Source organism: Metschnikowia bicuspidata (assembly GCF_001664035.1).
Source record: "Metschnikowia bicuspidata var. bicuspidata NRRL YB-4993 chromosome Unknown METBIscaffold_7, whole genome shotgun sequence".
NCBI lineage: Eukaryota > Fungi > Ascomycota > Pichiomycetes > Serinales > Metschnikowiaceae > Metschnikowia > Metschnikowia bicuspidata.
This window is the reverse complement of record NW_017387737.1, coordinates 10,663-29,768: the sequence shown is the minus strand read 5'-3', so window position 1 is coordinate 29,768 and position 19,106 is coordinate 10,663. Positions and strand designations below refer to the sequence as shown.

The 19,106-nt window shown below is 48.0% G+C and overlaps 7 protein-coding genes and 1 non-coding gene across 8 annotated transcripts; 4 read left to right on the top strand and 4 right to left on the bottom strand.

Annotated features, from left to right (window-relative positions):
• Window positions 1–1,567: 1,567 nt before the first annotated feature.
• METBIDRAFT_t220 lies at window positions 1,568–1,639 on the bottom strand. The gene has a single exon. It is a non-coding gene; the product is annotated as a tRNA-Pro (tRNA).
• Window positions 1,640–3,904: 2,265 nt separating this feature from the next.
• AFP99 (Afp99p) lies at window positions 3,905–5,062 on the bottom strand (the record flags this gene model as incomplete). Its single annotated transcript, XM_018858053.1, has 1 exon — window positions 3,905–5,062. The coding sequence occupies one exon, from the start codon at window positions 5,060–5,062 to the stop codon at window positions 3,905–3,907; it is 1,158 nt and encodes a 385-aa protein (XP_018709664.1).
• Window positions 5,063–7,152: 2,090 nt separating this feature from the next.
• On the top strand, window positions 7,153–8,742 carry METBIDRAFT_13445 (uncharacterized protein; the record flags this gene model as incomplete). The annotated part of the gene is made up of 1 exon (XM_018854363.1): window positions 7,153–8,742. One exon carries the CDS (start codon window positions 7,153–7,155, stop codon window positions 8,740–8,742), a length of 1,590 nt encoding a protein of 529 aa, XP_018709663.1.
• Window positions 8,743–10,080: 1,338 nt separating this feature from the next.
• On the top strand, window positions 10,081–10,926 carry METBIDRAFT_46444 (retromer subunit; the record flags this gene model as incomplete). The annotated part of the gene is made up of 2 exons (XM_018858041.1): window positions 10,081–10,660; window positions 10,763–10,926. 2 exons carry the CDS (start codon window positions 10,081–10,083, stop codon window positions 10,924–10,926), a joined length of 744 nt encoding a protein of 247 aa, XP_018709662.1.
• A 333-nt stretch (window positions 10,927–11,259) lies between these two features.
• Window positions 11,260–11,898, bottom strand: METBIDRAFT_46882 (CCR4-NOT core subunit; the record flags this gene model as incomplete). Its single annotated transcript, XM_018858096.1, has 1 exon — window positions 11,260–11,898. One exon carries the CDS (start codon window positions 11,896–11,898, stop codon window positions 11,260–11,262), a length of 639 nt encoding a protein of 212 aa, XP_018709661.1.
• Window positions 11,899–12,608: 710 nt separating this feature from the next.
• On the top strand, window positions 12,609–13,959 carry METBIDRAFT_219238 (uncharacterized protein). Its single transcript, XM_018855117.1, has one exon. It carries the CDS (start codon window positions 12,926–12,928, stop codon window positions 13,880–13,882), a length of 957 nt encoding a protein of 318 aa, XP_018709660.1. The 5' UTR covers window positions 12,609–12,925; the 3' UTR covers window positions 13,883–13,959.
• Window positions 13,960–14,729: 770 nt separating this feature from the next.
• Window positions 14,730–16,119, top strand: HBR1 (nucleoside-triphosphatase). Its single transcript, XM_018856271.1, has one exon. The coding sequence runs from the start codon at window positions 14,955–14,957 to the stop codon at window positions 15,675–15,677; it is 723 nt and encodes a 240-aa protein (XP_018709659.1). The 5' UTR covers window positions 14,730–14,954; the 3' UTR covers window positions 15,678–16,119.
• A 717-nt stretch (window positions 16,120–16,836) lies between these two features.
• HMX1 (Hmx1p) lies at window positions 16,837–17,724 on the bottom strand (the record flags this gene model as incomplete). Its single annotated transcript, XM_018858055.1, has 1 exon — window positions 16,837–17,724. The coding sequence occupies one exon, from the start codon at window positions 17,722–17,724 to the stop codon at window positions 16,837–16,839; it is 888 nt and encodes a 295-aa protein (XP_018709658.1).
• Window positions 17,725–19,106: the final 1,382 nt, after the last annotated feature.

The following is a 19,106-nucleotide window of genomic DNA, read 5'->3' as shown; positions in this document are numbered from 1 at the left end:
GCACCGTGCTGGGCACATTAGGATGAAATATGTAGCCTGCAGAACAGCGAGTTTTACACTCTTCACTAAGAGATTCATGCTTTAAGACTTTCGGGTGAAATACTTTATTGTTCAAAAGCTAATGTTTTTTTTGCGACCAAAGAAAACTGAGTATTTGTGAGACAATGCATAATCAAATCCAGTACGTCAGTCTCGCAATTCATGCTAGGGACATATGTATCTGTGTATCTCCGATCCCCCGAACGAATGCGGCGATGAATCTCGGATGCAGCAAACGATCTCGGATGCAGCAAATAATTTCGGATGCGGGAATTACCCTGCAGGTCCACTCACGGATCAGACTTTTTACTACCGAGGAGCTAAAATTCTGTGGCTCATCGCGTATTTGAGTGTCAAGCTACAAGTATGAAAAGAAACCAATTTAAATTCCTCAAGTTCTCCAAGGATGAGGGTGGACACTTTTGATGATTCACAAATGAGTTTTGCAAGATCAAGCTCTTGCCAAAGGTAATTTGGAGTTCATATTTAGTATAGGGACAAATTGGGAGGGCATCTCTGGCACATCCCTGATCAGGAGCCATTGCTTGTGCAGAAATAGCATATAGTTTGATTCTTCCCGAATAAAGACTTGCCGGGGACACATACTCTAAAGTCAAAGTGATTGAGGATCTATAGATTATACCGCTTCACCCATCCTGCTTTGCATAATGATTTCCAGAAGTGTTTCCGTTTTTTGTTCTGAATGATCTTCAGATATAATCAAACAAAACGTTGTAGAGTCACCGGAATTTGCTTTCGCCCTCCACGACTCAAAGGCTCGAACTTCTACTTCTTGATGACCAGCCCCTTCTGTTACTTGGGTGAGGAGAGTTCATATAGAATTTGATTCATAGGGTCATAGGTGTGTTGTGAACTTCATCAAAGAGCTGGTTGGATCAGCTGCCTATTCTTTTCACGCTTCGGAATATTCATTTTTGTCTATCTTGGTGGAGTATATCAGTCTTCTCGAGCAAATATGCATATCATTCAAATGTCCCAAAACTTAGCCTTTCGATTCCCATGATGAGTTTATACATGAGGTGACCCGAAGGTATTTAATTTATGAAATGTCGTCGTTCCTGAGAGTAAGCGTCTATATTATTCCCCAGTGATTTTTGCGTGTGATCCCATGAGTTAAAATACATTGTTTCTAATCGTGAAGTCCGACATTGCTTGAATATTGAAGCCAGGAGTTTCATGTTGTTTGAGAGTATGCATTGAACTGAATCTTTGCTAGCAATTTTTGGGTTGAGAAAATACTTGTACCCAAAACTTATCAAGTCTAAATCCCAACTGACTGGTCATAAATTAGAGACTTGCGGTATCGTCGCACCTTTCAGCAAAATTCTTCAGATCGGCAGATCATTGGGAAGACATGATCGTGTAAAGCAATGAAGTTTCTCATGTAAAATACGTCTGACTTTTGTTGACTACCCGAATATAGTGCCCTAGGCTGACACGATTACCCTATTCAATTCAAAGGATTAGAGTAAAAGCGGTAATATATCAGCATTTAAAAAAATTGTGAGGGGCAAGCTGGGAATCGAACCCAGGACCGCCCGCACCCTAAGCGAGAATCATACCACTAGACCACGTGCCCTCACATGTTATTTATTTGTTTACCAAACAATAGTTGCGTGCAATTAAAAAAGAATGTATGAGCTCATATCCTATCTTTGAGTTTTGAGTTACAGTTGAGACTGAGCAGCTAGTACCAAAATCTCTGCAATCAAGGACTGTCCAGGCCGTGACTAACAGAAGGGGACGGGCCGAGCTAAGACACTTGGTACGTAGCTGGGAGCTGCTTAAAGGTTTTTTATATATATTCGTTATATAGTTTTGCCCCTTGAATCAGATGAATCTACCAAAAAAATGTCTCTAATCAGTTGAATCTACCAAAAACAAAACAATCTGTGAGCTGTTGAATGGCTTATATATATACTCTAGAGAATCATCATGGGTTTTTTTTCGGAGAAACATCATATTATAGGGTGTCACTAGAGGGATACAAGACCTTGCTACTACCAGAAATACGAAAAAACCTGTAGTTTATCGCAACATTGGCTCAGGTGAGAAGGCGCGAGTACCAATTCACAAAATCTTCCAGAGAGGATGTGACAAAAGACTTCTGCCCATAACCACTGTCGGCCACTTGAACAATCTTAACTCAATGACATCGTCCCATAAGACCAAAACATTTGACAGGGCGGCAAGACGTACATTTGTCTTTGCTCCTGGTCTCCTGCGAACTACATACCAATTACAGTTCCTGGGACTGTCAAAGGAATTATCATATAGTCTTGCTCCTTTTAGCAGATAAAGCTGCAAAAAAAAGCCAGGACTGAATAAAGAAGTTTCGAAATTATATTGAGCGTCTTCCTGCAGACATACCCAGTTTCTGCTTCGAGTTTTGTTAAAGATCTTGATCTAAATCTCAAAATTATTATTGGAAGAGACTGCAGATGTGACCACTTTCTGAGTTATTATATTGTTATGATGGCAGCTGGGAAATGTGTGGTGATGTTGTTCATTGTGTTTTGATTTGGCACACATAAAGCAGACCCTTTTTATCATGAACCGTCTGAATAATGACACGGGCAGTCACAATGCACACAAATCGCCCATGTATAATATAGTCTCGTTTACTATCTCGACAGTACCATGTTCCCCACTCGTCGCAAACTGAAAAAAATACCTCACATTACTATGGGTTTCCAAGTTCCTCAATATCGAGAAGCTCCGACCTCAACCAAATTAGCTATGATCTCTTACACAAAATTCGTCTGTGGAAGCTGGATCAGTTATCATGTTACAATGTTTTTGCTGTCTGAGGTTTGAAGTATGATGAGAATATGGTAAAAACCGCGAGAAGACCCGGCTCAAATACAACAAGTAAATTTGTTAAAGATGCCATACTACAGCAAGTCTCTCAGAAGGTATCCAGTCAAAAAATTTTAAGGAAGAGAAGCTGGAATATGAGGTAATCTTGCTGTGATTTGGTGTAAGTGTAAGGGCAGCCGGGAAGTTAAGATTTTTTGCTGCTCCTGATATTGCTTACTCTTTCGAATACTACGAGTAGATTGCTGACTTCATATAGTCTTCAGTATCGCTGTTTCATTCTGACGTCATCTACTGACGCATGGTATTCCATGGTTTGTAATTGGAGTTACTGATCGCAGAGTCTGATGCCTCCAAACAGGTTGAGTTGGGCTAAAACGAGTTTCAGCGTCAAATCAAAAAAAGAAGCAAAGAAAGTCAAGCCAATTTCAATTATTCAAAAAAAAAATAATACAACTATATTGTTCCTTAAATATCAGACGCATTGGTCTAAGCTCCGGATACGCGTGAGCTCGCATCGTTGTTAGATGTTTTGGGTTTGGCGAAGGGAGGTTGGGGTCACACTATAGGGTATTTGTATCGATCTATACTTATCTTGAGGTTGGATGAGTATCTGTATGACAAATCACAACCGCCAGGTTTTTCGGTTTGAGCCATTTTCTTGTTGACCTCTACGTGAGAGATTGTTTTCAGCATTGATTCGCCCTTTGAATCGTTAGGATGCACGAAATCGGAACAAAGAAACACCAGGATCCACAAAGCTCCAGGTGTTAAAAACGCCACCTCAGTCGCAACGTAATCTACGGAAGCCCGAAAAGAAATTGCAAATGAAGTGTTCAATGTCTCAGTGGCCTTCTTCTTGGAACAATCTCCCCGCTACTTTTCTCCAAGTTCAGAGTGGTATAAGAAATATGCTTGTTTCAGGTGTCCACGTACGTTCAAGTCTATTTAGCATCAAATATCATCACGCTTGTTGTTGAATAACGAAACAGATGGATTTTATGTTGACATAGGCCAGTCATGTGGCCTAGTCCAAGGTTTGCACGATCAAGAGCCCCAAAATGGAATCCATTACTGCAGTGGCCGCCAAACTGGTGACCTCGCTGTTGGTGTCGAAAGGTGGGCTCACTTCAACAACATCAACACCGACCACGTTCAAACCCTCAAGCCCATCAATGACAGTGAGAAGTTCCCGCGTGGTCCAACCACCTACCTCCATTGTTCCTGTTCCCGGGGCATACGCAGGATCCAACACATCAATGTCCACGGAAATGTAGACGGGGATGTCGCCGAGGGTTTCCTTGAGTTTGCTCAAAATCCCGGCAGTGCCCATCTTGTCGATATCTCTGGCAGTGATTGTGTTGAAGCCACATTCCTCGTCGTGTTTCTGGTCATATGAAGGATCAATGTACGGCGCCCGCAAGCCCACGTGGAAGCATTTGTGTGGTTCCAAGTAGCCGTTTTCCGCAGCATAATGGAGGAAGGTTCCGTGGTTGAGCGACATGTAGTCCGTGATGCCGCCACCGAGCTTCTTGGGGTCCCATGTGTCGATGTGACTGTCGAAATGCAACACGGCCAACCTCCCGTACTTCTCGTAGGCAGACCGAAGAGCCATCAACGTGATCGTGTGGTCGCCTCCCATGGTAAGGATCTTCGTGTGGGGAATCAGCGGCTTGCCCGAGGTGGTGTGGTTGTGGATCGCCCGCTGGCCACGGTACAACTGGTTAAGCGCTATGCGGTTGTCAAAGGGCGTCATGGGCACGTCGCCGCAGTCAATGATGGACAAGTTGTGCGCCTTGGGGTTGTATGGGTCCACCCTGCCCAACTTGGAGCCTGGCCCGTTGGTTCGTACTGGCGTCACACCCTCCTTGAGTCTTCTTCCGCCCAGCCGGATGGCCTCGGGGCCAAACCGGGCACCTGGTCTATACGAAGTTCCCGTGTCAAAGGGAGCTCCAACAATCGCAATATCTATAGGAGAGTCGTAGAGTGCCGGGTCGTAGCAGTCAAAAGTGTCGAAGCGGCCAAACGTCACGATGCCACCAAACATAGTCTTGCCATGGCTCAAGTCGTCGGTGTCGTCGTCATGGGGTAAGTTGACCTGGGCCCTCAGGCGCAAGTACCCGGAATGGGCAGAGTTTCGGGCACTCTGCTCGTGGGAGCTCTTGATTTCCGAGAGTCTCTGCATCAACTGGCCGGGCGACTCGATGAGTTTTTCGTAGGAGAGAAACGACGGCTCGATGGCGGGCCCTGGCAACTCCAATTCGCCCGTCTCAAGTAGCCTGAGTTTATGAGCATCAGACTGTTCTGTGCGCACGATTTCTCCATAGAGCTGGTCAACAAACAGTTGCTGGTGGGCTTCGGCCAGAAACTGGAGAACCTTCTGAGATGGGCTGTTTTTGTCGTGGTCCTTTGATGGGGCCCCTAGGGCAAGGGCCAATGCCCAGAAGAGAGCAGCCGGGATCATCAGAACAAATATGCTACGGATGTGGGGACACTGCGATGCTATATAACAGAGATGGCGAGGATTTGGCTGAGCCGGCAAGTGCTATTTATTCTTTTTTGGCGGTTTGTGGCTTGCCTACTGCCGACGGAATTTCAACGGCGGCATGGCGACGGAATTTATATGATAGGCCGGCGACGCCGGATTCCGTTGCCGTAGATCTTGGCGCAAACCGTCCGGCACATGGATGCGGCTTGGACCTGGGACCCCGCCGGTATCGCGCTTTGATAATACAACAGGCTCTTATCACTTCCATTCCGGTGAGTTGAATGCCATCGCTTTAAGACATGCCGGAAGATCACATTAGCTGTATATACTGTTCTTGGTTTTTTATGTTTTATTTCTCGATCTTTCGATCATTTGCTCCTTTGTTCTTTCCACTTATAGGGTTCTTGTTCAACAAGAGCTCTCCCCGGACGGCTTAATTTTTACAGCAGCTGTTCAAGTAGTCCAGCATTTGACTTTCACTTGGGCAGAAAGCAGAAGTTGGGGATGAGAGTGTTATAAGCAGAGCGGCTTGAAGGATCGTAAATGGCAATTATTAGGATTCAAAGTGTTGCGTTTAAGAACAAACTCGGCACATCTACTTACTTTGAAAAGCATCATTCTTTTTGTCTGCTTTGTACTTCAACGTGTTTAAACCAATGATTTCTATAATGAAGTAAGCCAGCAAGTGCGCTGTTTGACCCTCTCGATGTTCTCCTTTCAGGTTTTATTGGGGACTAATTTTTTGTAACATATATATCTGAAATTGATGAAGAGAGATCGATTCTAAAAAGATCAAAATGAACATCGATGTTATAAGTCTAACAAGCCGACTGACGTTTCTGATGTTTGTCTAATTTTGAAGTTGTTGATGACTAGTTATTTTCATCAGTGTCACAAAATAGTGGGGACTTATTTTCTCGAATTTTGATCTCAATTCACTCAAAAAGTCTTAAACCAAGATTGTATAATGCTGATTGGGCTTATTGGGCTCATCCTTGAATTTCTTCGAAATTTGCTCACGCAACTGTCCTGGGTCTCACCAACTGGCAACCAACAGGCTGTGTTGTCTCGATTTTTCGCCCGCCTTATTGAGGAAAATGATTAAAACAAAATCAAATGAGATGATTTACAGCAGCAATCTGAGCGACTGTTTTTCGTATGCGAATGCCAAATGATGATCTTGAGAACCGGAGGCACTACATGCTATGTGCTCATGCCCCCAAACACACTAAGCTTGCAGTCATGCTTGCTTTTTTGCCGAGTAGAGCAAAGGCTTCGAGCCCTGTGGAAACTTGAGAAACATCTGTCCAGTTGGTTGAACCAAGCGTCACGTGCTACGCATAAAAAAGGCCGTCGTGGGATATGAGTAAATGAAGAGAATAAGAGATAATTTGCCGATGTCCTTTTCCTTGGGCACAGACGGAATTTTATCCAAAACATGTGAATTCCCGGGTTTCACTCTGCCCATGTCTCACAATATGGCCATATCCAGCCGCGTGGGGCAAGCGTCAATCTACCGCGGCACATGTATTGGAAGTCCTAAGCAAAGAAATGGAAGGTGTGCATAAAAGACTCGCTCCAGCCGTCCGAAGCCTCGCGTTTCTCTTGCATACAAATGTTCTTTCCTGTAACCAGCAGAGTTGCTCGACTTTCCAAACTCTCCCAAAATAGCTTAAGGGTCCGTCTTTTCTGCTGCTACGAAATCTTCGTATACATCACTGTTTTAGACCCCTAAAGGTTGCAATTGAACACTCCAATTCGATTCGCCTATAAGACAGACAACCATCATGGATTACAATCGTCCCCCGGTGCCCCCGTCAGGCCAGCCGGACTATGAAAACCAGCAAAATGAACCGTTCTCTGAAAAGCCCGAGCATCTGGAAACTTTTGATGAGGCTTTTAAAATCGAAAAGCCCAAGTATAATGACATTGCTTTCGCTATATTCTTCCTTTTAGTAGTGGCTGGTTTTGTGGCCGTCGCCGGCATCACTCTCCATGCCATGTCGCAGGTTTACTCCCAACAAGGGGGATCAATTTACAGCTCACTGAGCTCTTTCACACTCAACTCAAATACGGCTATTTTGTTTGGGTTTGTTGTGGTGATAGCCGTCGTCTTATCGTTTTTGCTTATCTTGTTCGCCAGGCTCCACGCCAAGTTCTTCATTACAACGGGGCTTATTTTGAACGTGCTTTTTGGCGTGGGTACCGCCATTTACTACTTTGTCGCTGGCTACTACTCAGCGGCCATTGTCTTCCTCGTGTTCGCATTGCTTGCCGCATGGTTCTACTGGTCATGCAGATCGAGAATTCCTTTCAGTGCCACCGTGCTTGAAATCACTATCGACGTCATGAAACGATACAAATCCACGCTCGTGACGTCCTTGATTGGTATTATTGTATCTGGAGCGTTTTCTGCCCTTTTTTCCATGGTGTTGGTGGCCACGTACATGAAGTACTCCCCAGATATTGGGAATCCAGGATGCGACATCGATGGCGGCTCATGCTCCCAGAGCACTTTGATAGGTGTCTTGGTGTTTGTGTTTTTTGCTGGCTACTATATCTCGGAGGTGATCAGAAACATCATCCACGTGACGATCGCCGGCGTTTATGGCACGTGGTACTACTTGGCTAACTCCGACCAGGGTGAGCCCAAGTACCCCGCTCTAGGAGCTTTCAAGCGTGCCATGACCTACTGCTTCGGCTCAATCTGTTTTGGTTCATTGATCGTGTCGATAATCCAATTGATCAGAGGCTTGGTACGGATCTTGAGGAACAATGCCTTCGGTGATGGTAATGTATGTGCTGGCTGTGGCTTCCTCATCTTGGATTTTATTATTGGAATTATTGAGTGGATGGTCAAATACTTCAACCATTATGCGTACATCTATATCGCGCTTTACGGCAAGAACTACATTGCCTCCGCCAAAGAGACCTTCCAGTTGATCCGGTTCAAGGGCATGGACGCTTTGATCAACGATTGTTTTGTGAACACGTCAATTCAGCTCTATTCGCTTTTTGTTGCGTACGTAAACGCACTTTTCGCATACTTATACTTGAAGTTCACTGAACCGGAGTACAACTCCAGCGGTAGCTATTACGCGCCAATCATCGCGTTTACTTTCTTGATTTCAGGTCAAATCACCCGTGTTTCCTTGACGGTGATTGAATCTGGTATTTCTACATTCTTTGTTGCTTTGGCAAGGGACCCAGAAGTATTCCAAATGACGAATAGAGATCGTTTTGATGAAATCTTCCGCAACTATCCACAGGTTCTCCAGAAGATTTTTTCAAAAGAGGAGCAGCAGCAGATGCAACAACAGCAGAACCAGCAGAACCAGCCATACTATCAGCAGCCCGCTCAGTACGGGCGGTATTGATATGGTGAAATTGAAGAGACGAAGAGGTATCTTACTTTTTATTTGGTGATTTCAGCCATTTTTGGAGATGTTTCAGAAGCATTATAGAATTAGCCTTACAAGAAGAGCATCATATCTGTTTTTTAGCCCAGTAAATGAAGTTGTGCCATCATAGGTCACCAGATCATAATACAGACTTATTTGAATACACTGTCTTTCATTGTTACCCAAGAGAAAAATCTTTCAAATGCATTATACTGGCCCTTACTGTTCGGAGCTCTCTTTTATGACATTTCAGACTGGACAGCAGCTGTAGGCTTGATTACCAAACGGACGAATCACACGTGTGGGCATAGATATAAGAGTGTCCCAATGGCATAGCAGCTGTCCTCACCTTCTCCGAAATGATCAAATCAGCTGGTTTTTTGCAAAAGGATCGAGCAAGCTTTTTTTGCTGTCGCTCTTTATCCGGAGATCAAGAACTGAAAGGACCTAGTCTTGCGGTTCTTGAAAAGCTTCATTTTACGGTTGGCTTGAATACAAGAGTAGTCTCTAAGTCTCTGCCAGTTTGTGTTTTTATCCTAACATATTTATAATCTGTCAGCAGAAATTCCACAACAACCACAATAAGAGTTTTCGTTCATTTACTTATGATGTACTACATAAATTGCTTCTCTCATACCATGAAGGGCCAATGTTTTTTATCAAATACTGGGGCCAAACGCTTTTGAAGAGCTCCATAAAACTGGGAAGGCATCCTCGATGATTGAGTACGAAAAGTTTATTTTCTTCGATCAAAAAATTGCAGTCATGAAACGGAAAAACCAAAATCCGCACTAGCCTGGAGCTTCTTTCCAACTACGTTTCATCCAGAATACTCTGGGTCAATACATGCGATCACTTGGCTTCGTACCTTGTTCTTCCGCAATTTTTTACCTCTGTGTAAAAATAGATCAATCTGAAAGAACACCAAAATGTATTCTAGCTATGGTTCAGTCTTCTCGGTATTTCCCGTCTTGTGCTCTTGATACTATAATGCCGTATGCGCGTCCGTCAAGGCGGTGTCAACGGTTATAAATACCATATAAACAATACCAGAAACGAAGATCACACAAATATAGTTATACGACGTCAAAACTTGACGATTTTGTTTTTTGCTATCACGTATAGAAATCGGCTCACAAAAAACTTGAACATCTCTGTATTATCTATGGCCCTGTTTCTGGGCTCCACGTTTGGTCGCACTATCTCAGTCCTACTTGGAGCCAAGCCTCATGTATCTACAAACAACCTCAATCCAACACCAGATATTCGCAAAGGTCGCGACATAAATCTGAAGGAAAAACGTCGACCCTTAAAATGCTTTCGCTTTTGATCGGCGATCTCTTTATACCCGACCGGGCTGTGGACATCCCCTCGAAATTCCGCAAACTCCTATCTCCGAACGCCCCAGCGGTTCCCTCCAACGCCAAAATCTCGCAAGTCTTGTGCTTGGGAAATATCACCCAGTCTACTTCAACATTGCGCTTTCTCCACGATCTTTCGCCCTTTTTCAGTGCTGTTAGAGGCGAATTTGACGATGTCAATCTTGTCAGTCAGCAGCTCGCCTTGCTAGACGCTAAAAACGACAGCACGTTGCCCCTTTATCGAGTTGTCAAGGCCGACAACTTCCGCATCGGGTTCACTTCAGGTCACCAGATTGTTCCTCGGAACGATCCGTTGCTGCTTTTGGCCTTTGCGCGAGAAATCGACGTCGACATTTTGGTCTGGGGAGGTACCCACCGCGTAGAAGCATATACTCTCGACGGGAAGTTTTTTATAAGCCCAGGAAGCGCCACAGGGGCCTACAGTATGAACTGGCCTGATTTGGATGAAGAAGAGGACGAATACAGCTTGGATGGAAATGAGGAAGCCAATGCTGACAAGACGTCTGCGTCGAGTTCTAGCGGCGACAAGATTAAAGAGGGTTCGGATAAAACCGACCTCAAAGATTCAGAGGCTGAGGTCGGAAAGAGCGACATCGAAAAGGGTGGTGCAGAAGACGCGGTAGACCAAGACGAAACCAACTTCGATTCCTCACACTTGTCTTCGAGCCTCCCGTCGTTCTGTCTTTTGGACACCCACACTTCCAGGTGCACGCTTTACATCTACACGTATGGCAACGACGAGGTCAAGGTCGACAAGGTGTTGTATCTGAAAGACTGAATATTTGGAAGCAAATCTCGTGGCTTCGGGAATACAACTAGACTAGTTTTGATGGGACCATTGCATTGTCTAGCCGCGTGCGCTATGGTCGCCCTTTATATCCCACAACGGGATGTAGCATACAGAGTGTCGGAGATGAATTCTGAGAGAAGAACAAAGCTTTGATGGGTGCCGAAGCGTGTGCAATTATCGAGCTATTTGGGGCAGGCGCGTCCATGGATGCCTACGTCGAACCCAGTGAAGCCAGGCCATCGATTCTCATGTGAGACATGTATTTTCTTCAAGATCAAAAGATGCTGCGTACGGCTACGCCGGATTGTTGGGACCATCTCTTTACGCCTGCACGGATGAGTAGTGCAAAACAAATTCCTTCCTGATTTTCTCCCAGTTGTGAGGATCAAAAAAGACGTACACGCCTTGCTCGACCTCGGGGCTTATGAGCACAGGCTCGACGTTACTGTCTTTCGTCAACCAGACCTGGATGTCTCTGTGGTATCGCCAGTTTCGTGCCACAAGCTCCCGTGCGGCGTACTCCTGGAGTGTATCTCTGGGTTTTGTGTAGAAAATGTAGAAGAGCGTTTCGTCCAGGAAAGACAGGATCTTGTTATCGCAGGGCTCGGGCTGGGGCACGATGTTCTTTTGTAGGATGACCGACGGGAGTGTGAAGTAGGGCTCCACCTCCGACCGGGATGTCTCCTGCCACGGCGAGGCGAGGTTTTTCAAGATCTCCAGCTCCTCGGACAAATCAAGGCCCATGAGAGCCAAGTTCTGGCCCATGGCAAACGAAGCCTGCTCGTTCTCGTCGGCTTTGACGAGGGCGTCGAGCCCGCTCAACCCGAATTTGGCGATGGGCGGCGCATCTGCGGAGGGGTGATTAGAGCCGGCTGGATTTTGTGTATCCACGGGGCCTGTGTGGTTGTTTATATTGTTTCCAGAAGAGTTCTGTAGACCTGGAGGAAGCACAGACGACATCTTGCAGTGAGGTTGGGGGAGCCAGATCAGAGTGGTTGAAAAACACAGCGCAAGAGCCAGTTCCGTGGATTGCAAATACTGGTATAGGGCCACGGTATTTTCGCCTTTTGCAACGAGATAACGGCCGCTGGAAATGCCTCTACTGACGGAAGAACCGATGTTGCGCACACCCATGTCGCTGGCGCAGGTCACGTGAGGGAAGGCAATCTCTCTGGGGCGGCGGACGTCTCCACACGGTGCAAACGGGCTTTTTGGACTCGGTATCCCAAAGGCGACTACAGCAGGCGGTAAACAAGCGTGATTGGAACCGTTATCCGGATACTGATTTAATGTTTTCGTGGAGATGACGAACCTCCCGGCAAGCTTCTGTGCGAAGGTAAGTTGGAGCTCCATCTCCTAAAAAACACGCTAGAGCTCTAGAAGACAGCCCACTGGGAAGTGACGTGTGTCAATGTAGTATATTACGTTGGATTTCACCGGGCTGTGTGCTGGGGGCATGCTCGCTCCTGATGCACCTCTCCTTAACGTGCCATATTCTACCCCAACTTGTAATTAATTTTACCCCAAGTTGTAATTAATTTTACCCCAAGTTGTAATTCATTCCACCCCAAGTTGTAATTGTTTCCACCCCAAATTGTAAATACTTTCACCCCAAATTGTAATTGTTTCCACGCCTAAATGTTCGTGTTTGTGGGCCCGGGTTTCCTGTGATCAAACACAGAGAGTGAGACTTGAACCGAAACTGGGGCAGCTGGCTCAGGTACGCACTTCTCTGCGTGCCTCCTATCAAACAGGAGGAAGCCGCAGCGCAGCAGGATAAACGAACGCCACCAACAAGGAAAACACCAAAGACAAGGATCACAGGCCTCGCCCGTGCAGAATCCGCACCCCCAAAAAGACCCACGTCTTGTTTAAAAAAAGACGGGGCCAATTCGAGCACGTTTCGCTGGCCACCGAAAGTTGCAAATGAGCCGGAGTCCATGTTGGAGGTGGTTTCGCGGCATATCCTGAAAAGGCAGAAAAGCCTATGCACCGATCCCAGCGTGCAGTGCGCGGGCAAGACGGAACAAAAAGCGAATACAGAATGTGGGGGCATCCGGTGGAAAAGGCAGCGAAGCCACAGCCCAGGTTGACTTGCTGCTCCCGTTTAGTTTGCCGGAGCCACAACACCAATTCCGAGACAGGTAAATCTTGCGTGCCGCGTGGGCTTGCCCAATTCCGTTCTCCCCTAATCTTCCGCGTGGTTAAGAGCGCAGGCCATTTTTTCGGCCCTGGGCAGCTGGTGCAAGATAAGATAAAAAAAGCTACAATCCTGGGGCGAACGGGCACGAGCTTTTTTCGCCCTCCTGAAGCTGGTCTTGCAAATACAGCCTTTGTGCCGCCATTTTTTTTTTCCCCCACAGCCATGATACCGCAAGAAACCCGGACTCTCCCGACGACCCTAGCGCCGGGCCGCCGCAGGCAAAACAGACGGGGCACCCGGAACTCGTTGTTCGTGGGCGGCCGCAGCGCCAACAGACTCTTTTCGCGGCGCGGCGCTGGCAGCCTGCCGCCCGAGCATGGCCCCGGAGATAACTGGGGCTGCCCCGGAGATAACACACGTGGCCCCGGAGATAACATGCGTGGCCCCGGAGATAACACGCGTGCGCGCGACAACAGTGCCAGCGGAGGCCCGCCCCAGGTCTACGTGGACATCTTGACGGATTCTTCCAGCTCCCAGCTGTCGATGTTTTCGTTCGAGGAGCCGGCTTCCTCCGCAGAGCCGAGTGAATACGACGACTACTTCTGCAGCAACACCTTGGATGCCGACAGCGGGCGCCGGCTCCAGGCCTTGCAGACTTCCATGTGCAACCCGGACTTGTCGCCGTCGGTGCGCTCGGTTCTCGAAACCGCGTTCCGCCAATTTGACAAGCAGAGTGCGCGCACGCTAGAAACGCTCCCGCCGTATTCCCACGATTGCAAGCCGCCGCCGTACCTGGTGTGAGGGGGCGGTGTTTTATAGACATGGGGCGGTGTATATAGAAGTTTCTGTGGCGAGATGCCGGATCCCTGGGCTGACCTGCTGTTGATAGACTGGGTTAATATAATGTTGAACGCTGGGGTACTATGGGGTTTATAAGCTGGGTGATTTAGTTTAGTCAAACTTGGCTGATGTAGTGATCACAAAGTGGGCTATAGTGGTGATAAAGTGGGCTATAGTGGTGATGAAGGGGGCTATAGTTTTGATAAAAAGGGCTATAGTGGTGATAAAGTGGGCTATAGTGTTGATAGACTGTGTAGATATAGTGCTCAATAACTGGGCTACTACGGTGCGAGTTGTGCGGATATAGGCTTATGAGGTGGGCTGATACAATGTTTAGAAAAGGTGCTGATGTAGTGATCATAAACTGGGAGAATATAGGGTGGATGCGCTGATCTAGTGGAGCACTCAAAATACAAGGGGCTGCTATGATATTGATGTCCTGTGCTCAAATAAAACTGGGTTCATGCAGTCATCCCACTGGGCTAATGCACACGAGTATCTGTAAAGATGGACTGTGCTGATCTAGTCCTGATATGCTGGGCTGATAGACTGCTTACATAATGTAGATCCAGGCCCATTCTCCTCTTCAGTGATCTCATTGCGCTGGGATAATGTGGTGGTAATACACTGACAAAATGTGATGTCAACAATTGAGATCACGCGGTGTTAATAATTGAGACAACGTGGTGTTAACAAATGAGATAATGTAGTCTTACCACAGGTTCTACACACCTCACTAATATAGTGATAGTACACCTGACTCCTATATTGCAGCCTGACTTTTTTTTTATAAAAACCGGACGGACTTCACTCAAAACTACCCTTGGTATCGTCGTATTCCTCCTGGCTGATCTAGTGCTCATATGGGCTGTAAGGTACGAGGGCCGGGCGTCACGTGACTCCACACAGACATGGCCGGTGCCAGCCAGGCGTCTGACTAAAGTCATCAGCTGCTAGCTTCAAAAAAAAAACACAAAACACACAATTTGTTCCGGACTGGGCAGTGCCGTCCCATATCCGCCTGTTCCATCGCATGACATCATCCTGCTGGGCTCGCCGGTCCTGCAGGCGCACGTGGGCCGATGCCATCGCAAGTATATGGGCACAAGAAACCTCTACTTTCGAAACACTCAGACTTTCTGAATTCGCCTCGATCATGAAAGAAACCAGATTCCACCCTAACATCATTATCACAGGAACACCCGGGTGTGGCAAAACGTCGCACGCCGAGGCCCTCGTGTCGCACCTAAAAACGCCATACAAGCACTACAACATCAGCAACTTGGCCAAAGAAAGAAAGTGTTTCGAGTCATATGACGAGGAGTTCGACAGCCACGTGGTCGATGAAGACAAGCTCTTGGATTCGCTCGAGCCGGACTTGCGTGAGGGCGGTGCTGTGGTGGACTGGCACTGCTGCGACATTTTCCCGGAAAGATTGATTGACTTGGTGGTGGTGTTGAAAACAGACTCCGACTGTTTGCACGAGCGCTTATCTAAAAGAGGATACAAGGACAACAAGATCCAGGAGAACTTGGACTGCGAAATCATGGAGGTGGTGTGGCAGGACGCTGCCGGCGCATACATCCCGGAAATCGTCATTCCGTTGCTGTCTAATTCTGTCGAGGACATGGAAGAGAACGTGGACCGCATTTCTGCGTGGATCGACAACTGGATCAAGGACCACGCAGAGGGCGTGACGAATGAGTTGGACCCAAGCTTGGTGTCTGGGAGCGACAGCGACGATGAGTCCATGTGAAGGGCTCTAGAAGAAAGGATTCTGGAGAAAGAGTTTGGAGAAAGAGTTTGGAGAAAGAGTTTGGTGAAAGAGTTTGGTGAAAGAGCCTGGTGAAAGTTCTGGTGCGCACAGGAGCTCAGTGAGCTGGGCAATAGAGGTATTGTGGTGGCTGGCCTGGTGCGTTGGGCTTGAGGCTCTAGGAGATGGCGAGATGCTTTAGTCGAGGCCTGGTACGGGGATCTCATGTCACAATTCAAGGACCCCGTGAAAATGACTCATCGCTCTCCTGAAAGCCCTGTCCAGGGACCAGACATCGGAGACAACTGTGGAGCCAGCTAGTGTGGAAGCCGTAGTCATCGGTATCTGGTCAATGAATAGCGTTTTAGCATGGATTGCATTTACAGACGGGCGCTCCAGTCCTATTTGGTTGTAGCATTCAAACTATATTATTCCCAGAATCACCAACAATTACTAAAAAGGACATGTGGTCCTCAAGCATGGGCATCGTGGTCCAAGAGAGCGATACAGGTTCTGGCAGTGACTGCGTGCCAGTACCGCCATAATCAAAACTGGATTGAGTGGGTTCTGAAAACCATCAGTTGTCCATGCCATCGACCTAGATTACATGTCAATGTGCGAGTGTCCACTCCAGGCAATCTTGCATGGGCGACACCCTGAGACCAAGCTGGAGTGTGTCCACCATGTACATGCTCATCTGTCTTTTGGTGTCGACAAGGAGTGAGGTTCAAGTAACAGGTCCGTGTCTCCAATCGGCCTTCCTATCTTCATCGACGCGTATCGAAGTATACCATGACTGCGTGGATCCAGGCGCCCCGGCACGGAGATTGAGAACAGACAAACGACGGACTAGTCCCGTGTGCCCGGAAGCATGGGAAATGCCCACAGCAGCAATGCCGAAAAGGGGCAACACGGCTGTTCTATGCACCATATCCGTGATACGGACGGACAAGGGAAGCTCAGCCATATTAGGGTGATTTGTTCTCGGTGCACAGGGCCTTCCCGAGAGAAGAACAGCACAAGCCCGCACTCTGAGACAGACCGAACGGTCGAGCACTCGCTCAAACGCAAGACAGTCTGCCCATACCGCCACGCCCGAAAAGCGTTCTACACGCCAGTATCAGTGGATTACTGTGTATTGCAGAAGCTACATCATGCACCCCTAAGCGCCGAGCCAGCGGCCGAAGCGGACCATGTAGTACACGGCAAGAAGCACCACAAGCATTACGGCTGCCGTGCCGCCTCTCTGCCACACAAAGTACTGCCAGGTGTGCAGGATCTTGGCCAAGTTGTGCTCCTGCAACTCGTTGACGCACCGGGCGTTCTGCTCGAAAATGTACATGGACTCCGCAATGATGTCCGTTTTCTGCTGCTCGTTCAAGAAGTTGCGCGTCAGCAACTCGTAGTCCCGCTTGTACAAGAGGCGGAAGTTCTCCTCGTCCGGCACGTCAAACAGGAAGAAGTTGGTGCCCAACTTGACGATCTGCTCGTGCTTCAAGCCGTCCTTCTGCGGGAAGAGCCCCGTGGCCCGGCTCACGGACGACCTCATGACACGGCCGCCGGCGAAAAGCGCCAAGTACATCACGTGCAAGTACGCCAACAAGAGGTACGGCTTGTCGGCCACCACGGCGCGGATGTGGCTGACGAACTCGATCTGCGCGGGCATCATGGGCGCCATGAACTTCGACTGGTCGTCGTCATAGTAGAACATCAAGTCCTGCTGGCCCCGGGCCGTGCGCGCCATTTCCGGCTTCCATACCTTGCGCAAGGTCTCGCTCCACGGGCTGCCGGGCCGCTCCATTTCGGCATAGAGACAGTCCTCTACCGTGGCGAAAACATGGTAAAAGCTCTGCAAGCCCTGGCGGTACACTTTGTGGTTGCGCAAGGCAATGGCGAATTTGAGCGTGACTAGCCGGTCGATTTTGTTGTGGAGCGCGCGCGTTTCCATATTGATGCGGTTGGCCAAGGCCCCGACATCGGTCTTGTGCGGAATGATCTCGTGCTGGGACAATTTGGTGGTGGCGCCTGCGGGCTGCGTTTTCGAGGCCATTTTGGTGTGGGGTGGAGGCAGGGACTTTCGGATATGCTCGCTGGTTTACCCGCTGTTCTGGGTGTTTTGGCTGTTCTGGGTTTTTGGCTCTTTTCTGGGTATTTGGCTGTTCTGGGTTTTTGGCTCTTTTCTGGGTATTTGCCTGTTCTGGTTTGCCTGTTTTGGTGGTTTGTCTGTTTGCCTGTTTTGGAGCCTTTTTTTTGCGTCGAGCTGAAGCGGCCCCGCGCCGGGGCCACGCTTTATATGGCGCGCGCGCACCGATAAGTCCGGGGCCGCTCATCGCAGATATCGGCCGCGCCGCGTGCCGGGCCCAGCGCGTCACGTGATCCACCCCGCCCGTGGGCTTTTTCGTGGCTTGGCTTGCCCGTTGTTTATACTTGCGAGGCCTGGTGTTTTTGGGTTGAAGTTCCGGCGTGCTGGATAAAGGTTCTGGTGTTTTGTCACTCAATTAGCCCTTGCCGATTTTTGGCACGCGTTTTAGAGACGCGGAGCAAAGTGCGGGCCAGGCCATTTATCTAAAAAGTTGTCACTTTATGGAAAGAATGGAAATAGACAGCTTACACACCAAACCGCTCCCCATATTTTTATGAAGCAGTACGCACCACGCCAAGCCGTCGTGGTGCGGCTGGATGAGGCGGATATGGACTCAGGCCTAGATGTTTTGTGTCTTGGCAGTTCGGCCCGTCCGGTCTTCGATCCAGGCTTGGGTTGGTTCACGCAAGGCTTGGGTCCAAGTATTGGGGATATGAGTCCTGGCAAGTTTGAATTGACTTTTTCGGATTCAAGTATTGGTGATATGAGTCCTGGCAAGTTTGAGTTGGCTCTTTCGGATTCAAGTCTTGGTGATAAGAGTCCAGAAAGCTCTAGACTTGACTCTTTTGGATTCAAGGCTTGGGCTCAACTCTTGATGAAATCGAGTCTTGGCAAATTCAGACTGGTGTTTCCGATTCAAGGCTTGGGTTCAGGTCTTGCTAATTCCGAGTCCTGACAACTTTAGACTTGATGCTTTTCCAAAGTCTTGCTACTTTCGACTCCTGGCTGCGTTAGACTTGACTCTCTTCCAAGTCAAGTCTTGATGGTTCGGCTCTCGGCAGACTTTGGCAGGTAATTTCTCGCCTGGTCTTCAGTGCGCCCTTGATGGCTCAGGTCTCTCTCCTCTGGTTCAAGCCTTGTGTGACTGATACGGGCCTCGTCCGTGTTCTAGTCTCGTTACTATGCCGGTCTATACTCTTCGAATCTAGCCCTATTCTGTTTTTGCTCTTGGAAATACTTCCAGTCCTGTAGGCAGACTAATTCGAGCCTTGTTCTGGACAGATTCTGGACTTCTACGTCAGCTGTTCTGGTTTGTCGGTCGATTCTCCTCTTGTTCATTCACGGGTTTC

Excerpts from the sequence above, each read along its gene's own strand:
- METBIDRAFT_219238 (XM_018855117.1), top strand. The coding sequence starts at position 12,926 with ATGCACCGATCCCAGCGTGCAGTGCGCGGGCAAGACGGAACAAAAAGC.
- HBR1 (XM_018856271.1), top strand. The coding sequence starts at position 14,955 with ATGACATCATCCTGCTGGGCTCGCCGGTCCTGCAGGCGCACGTGGGCC.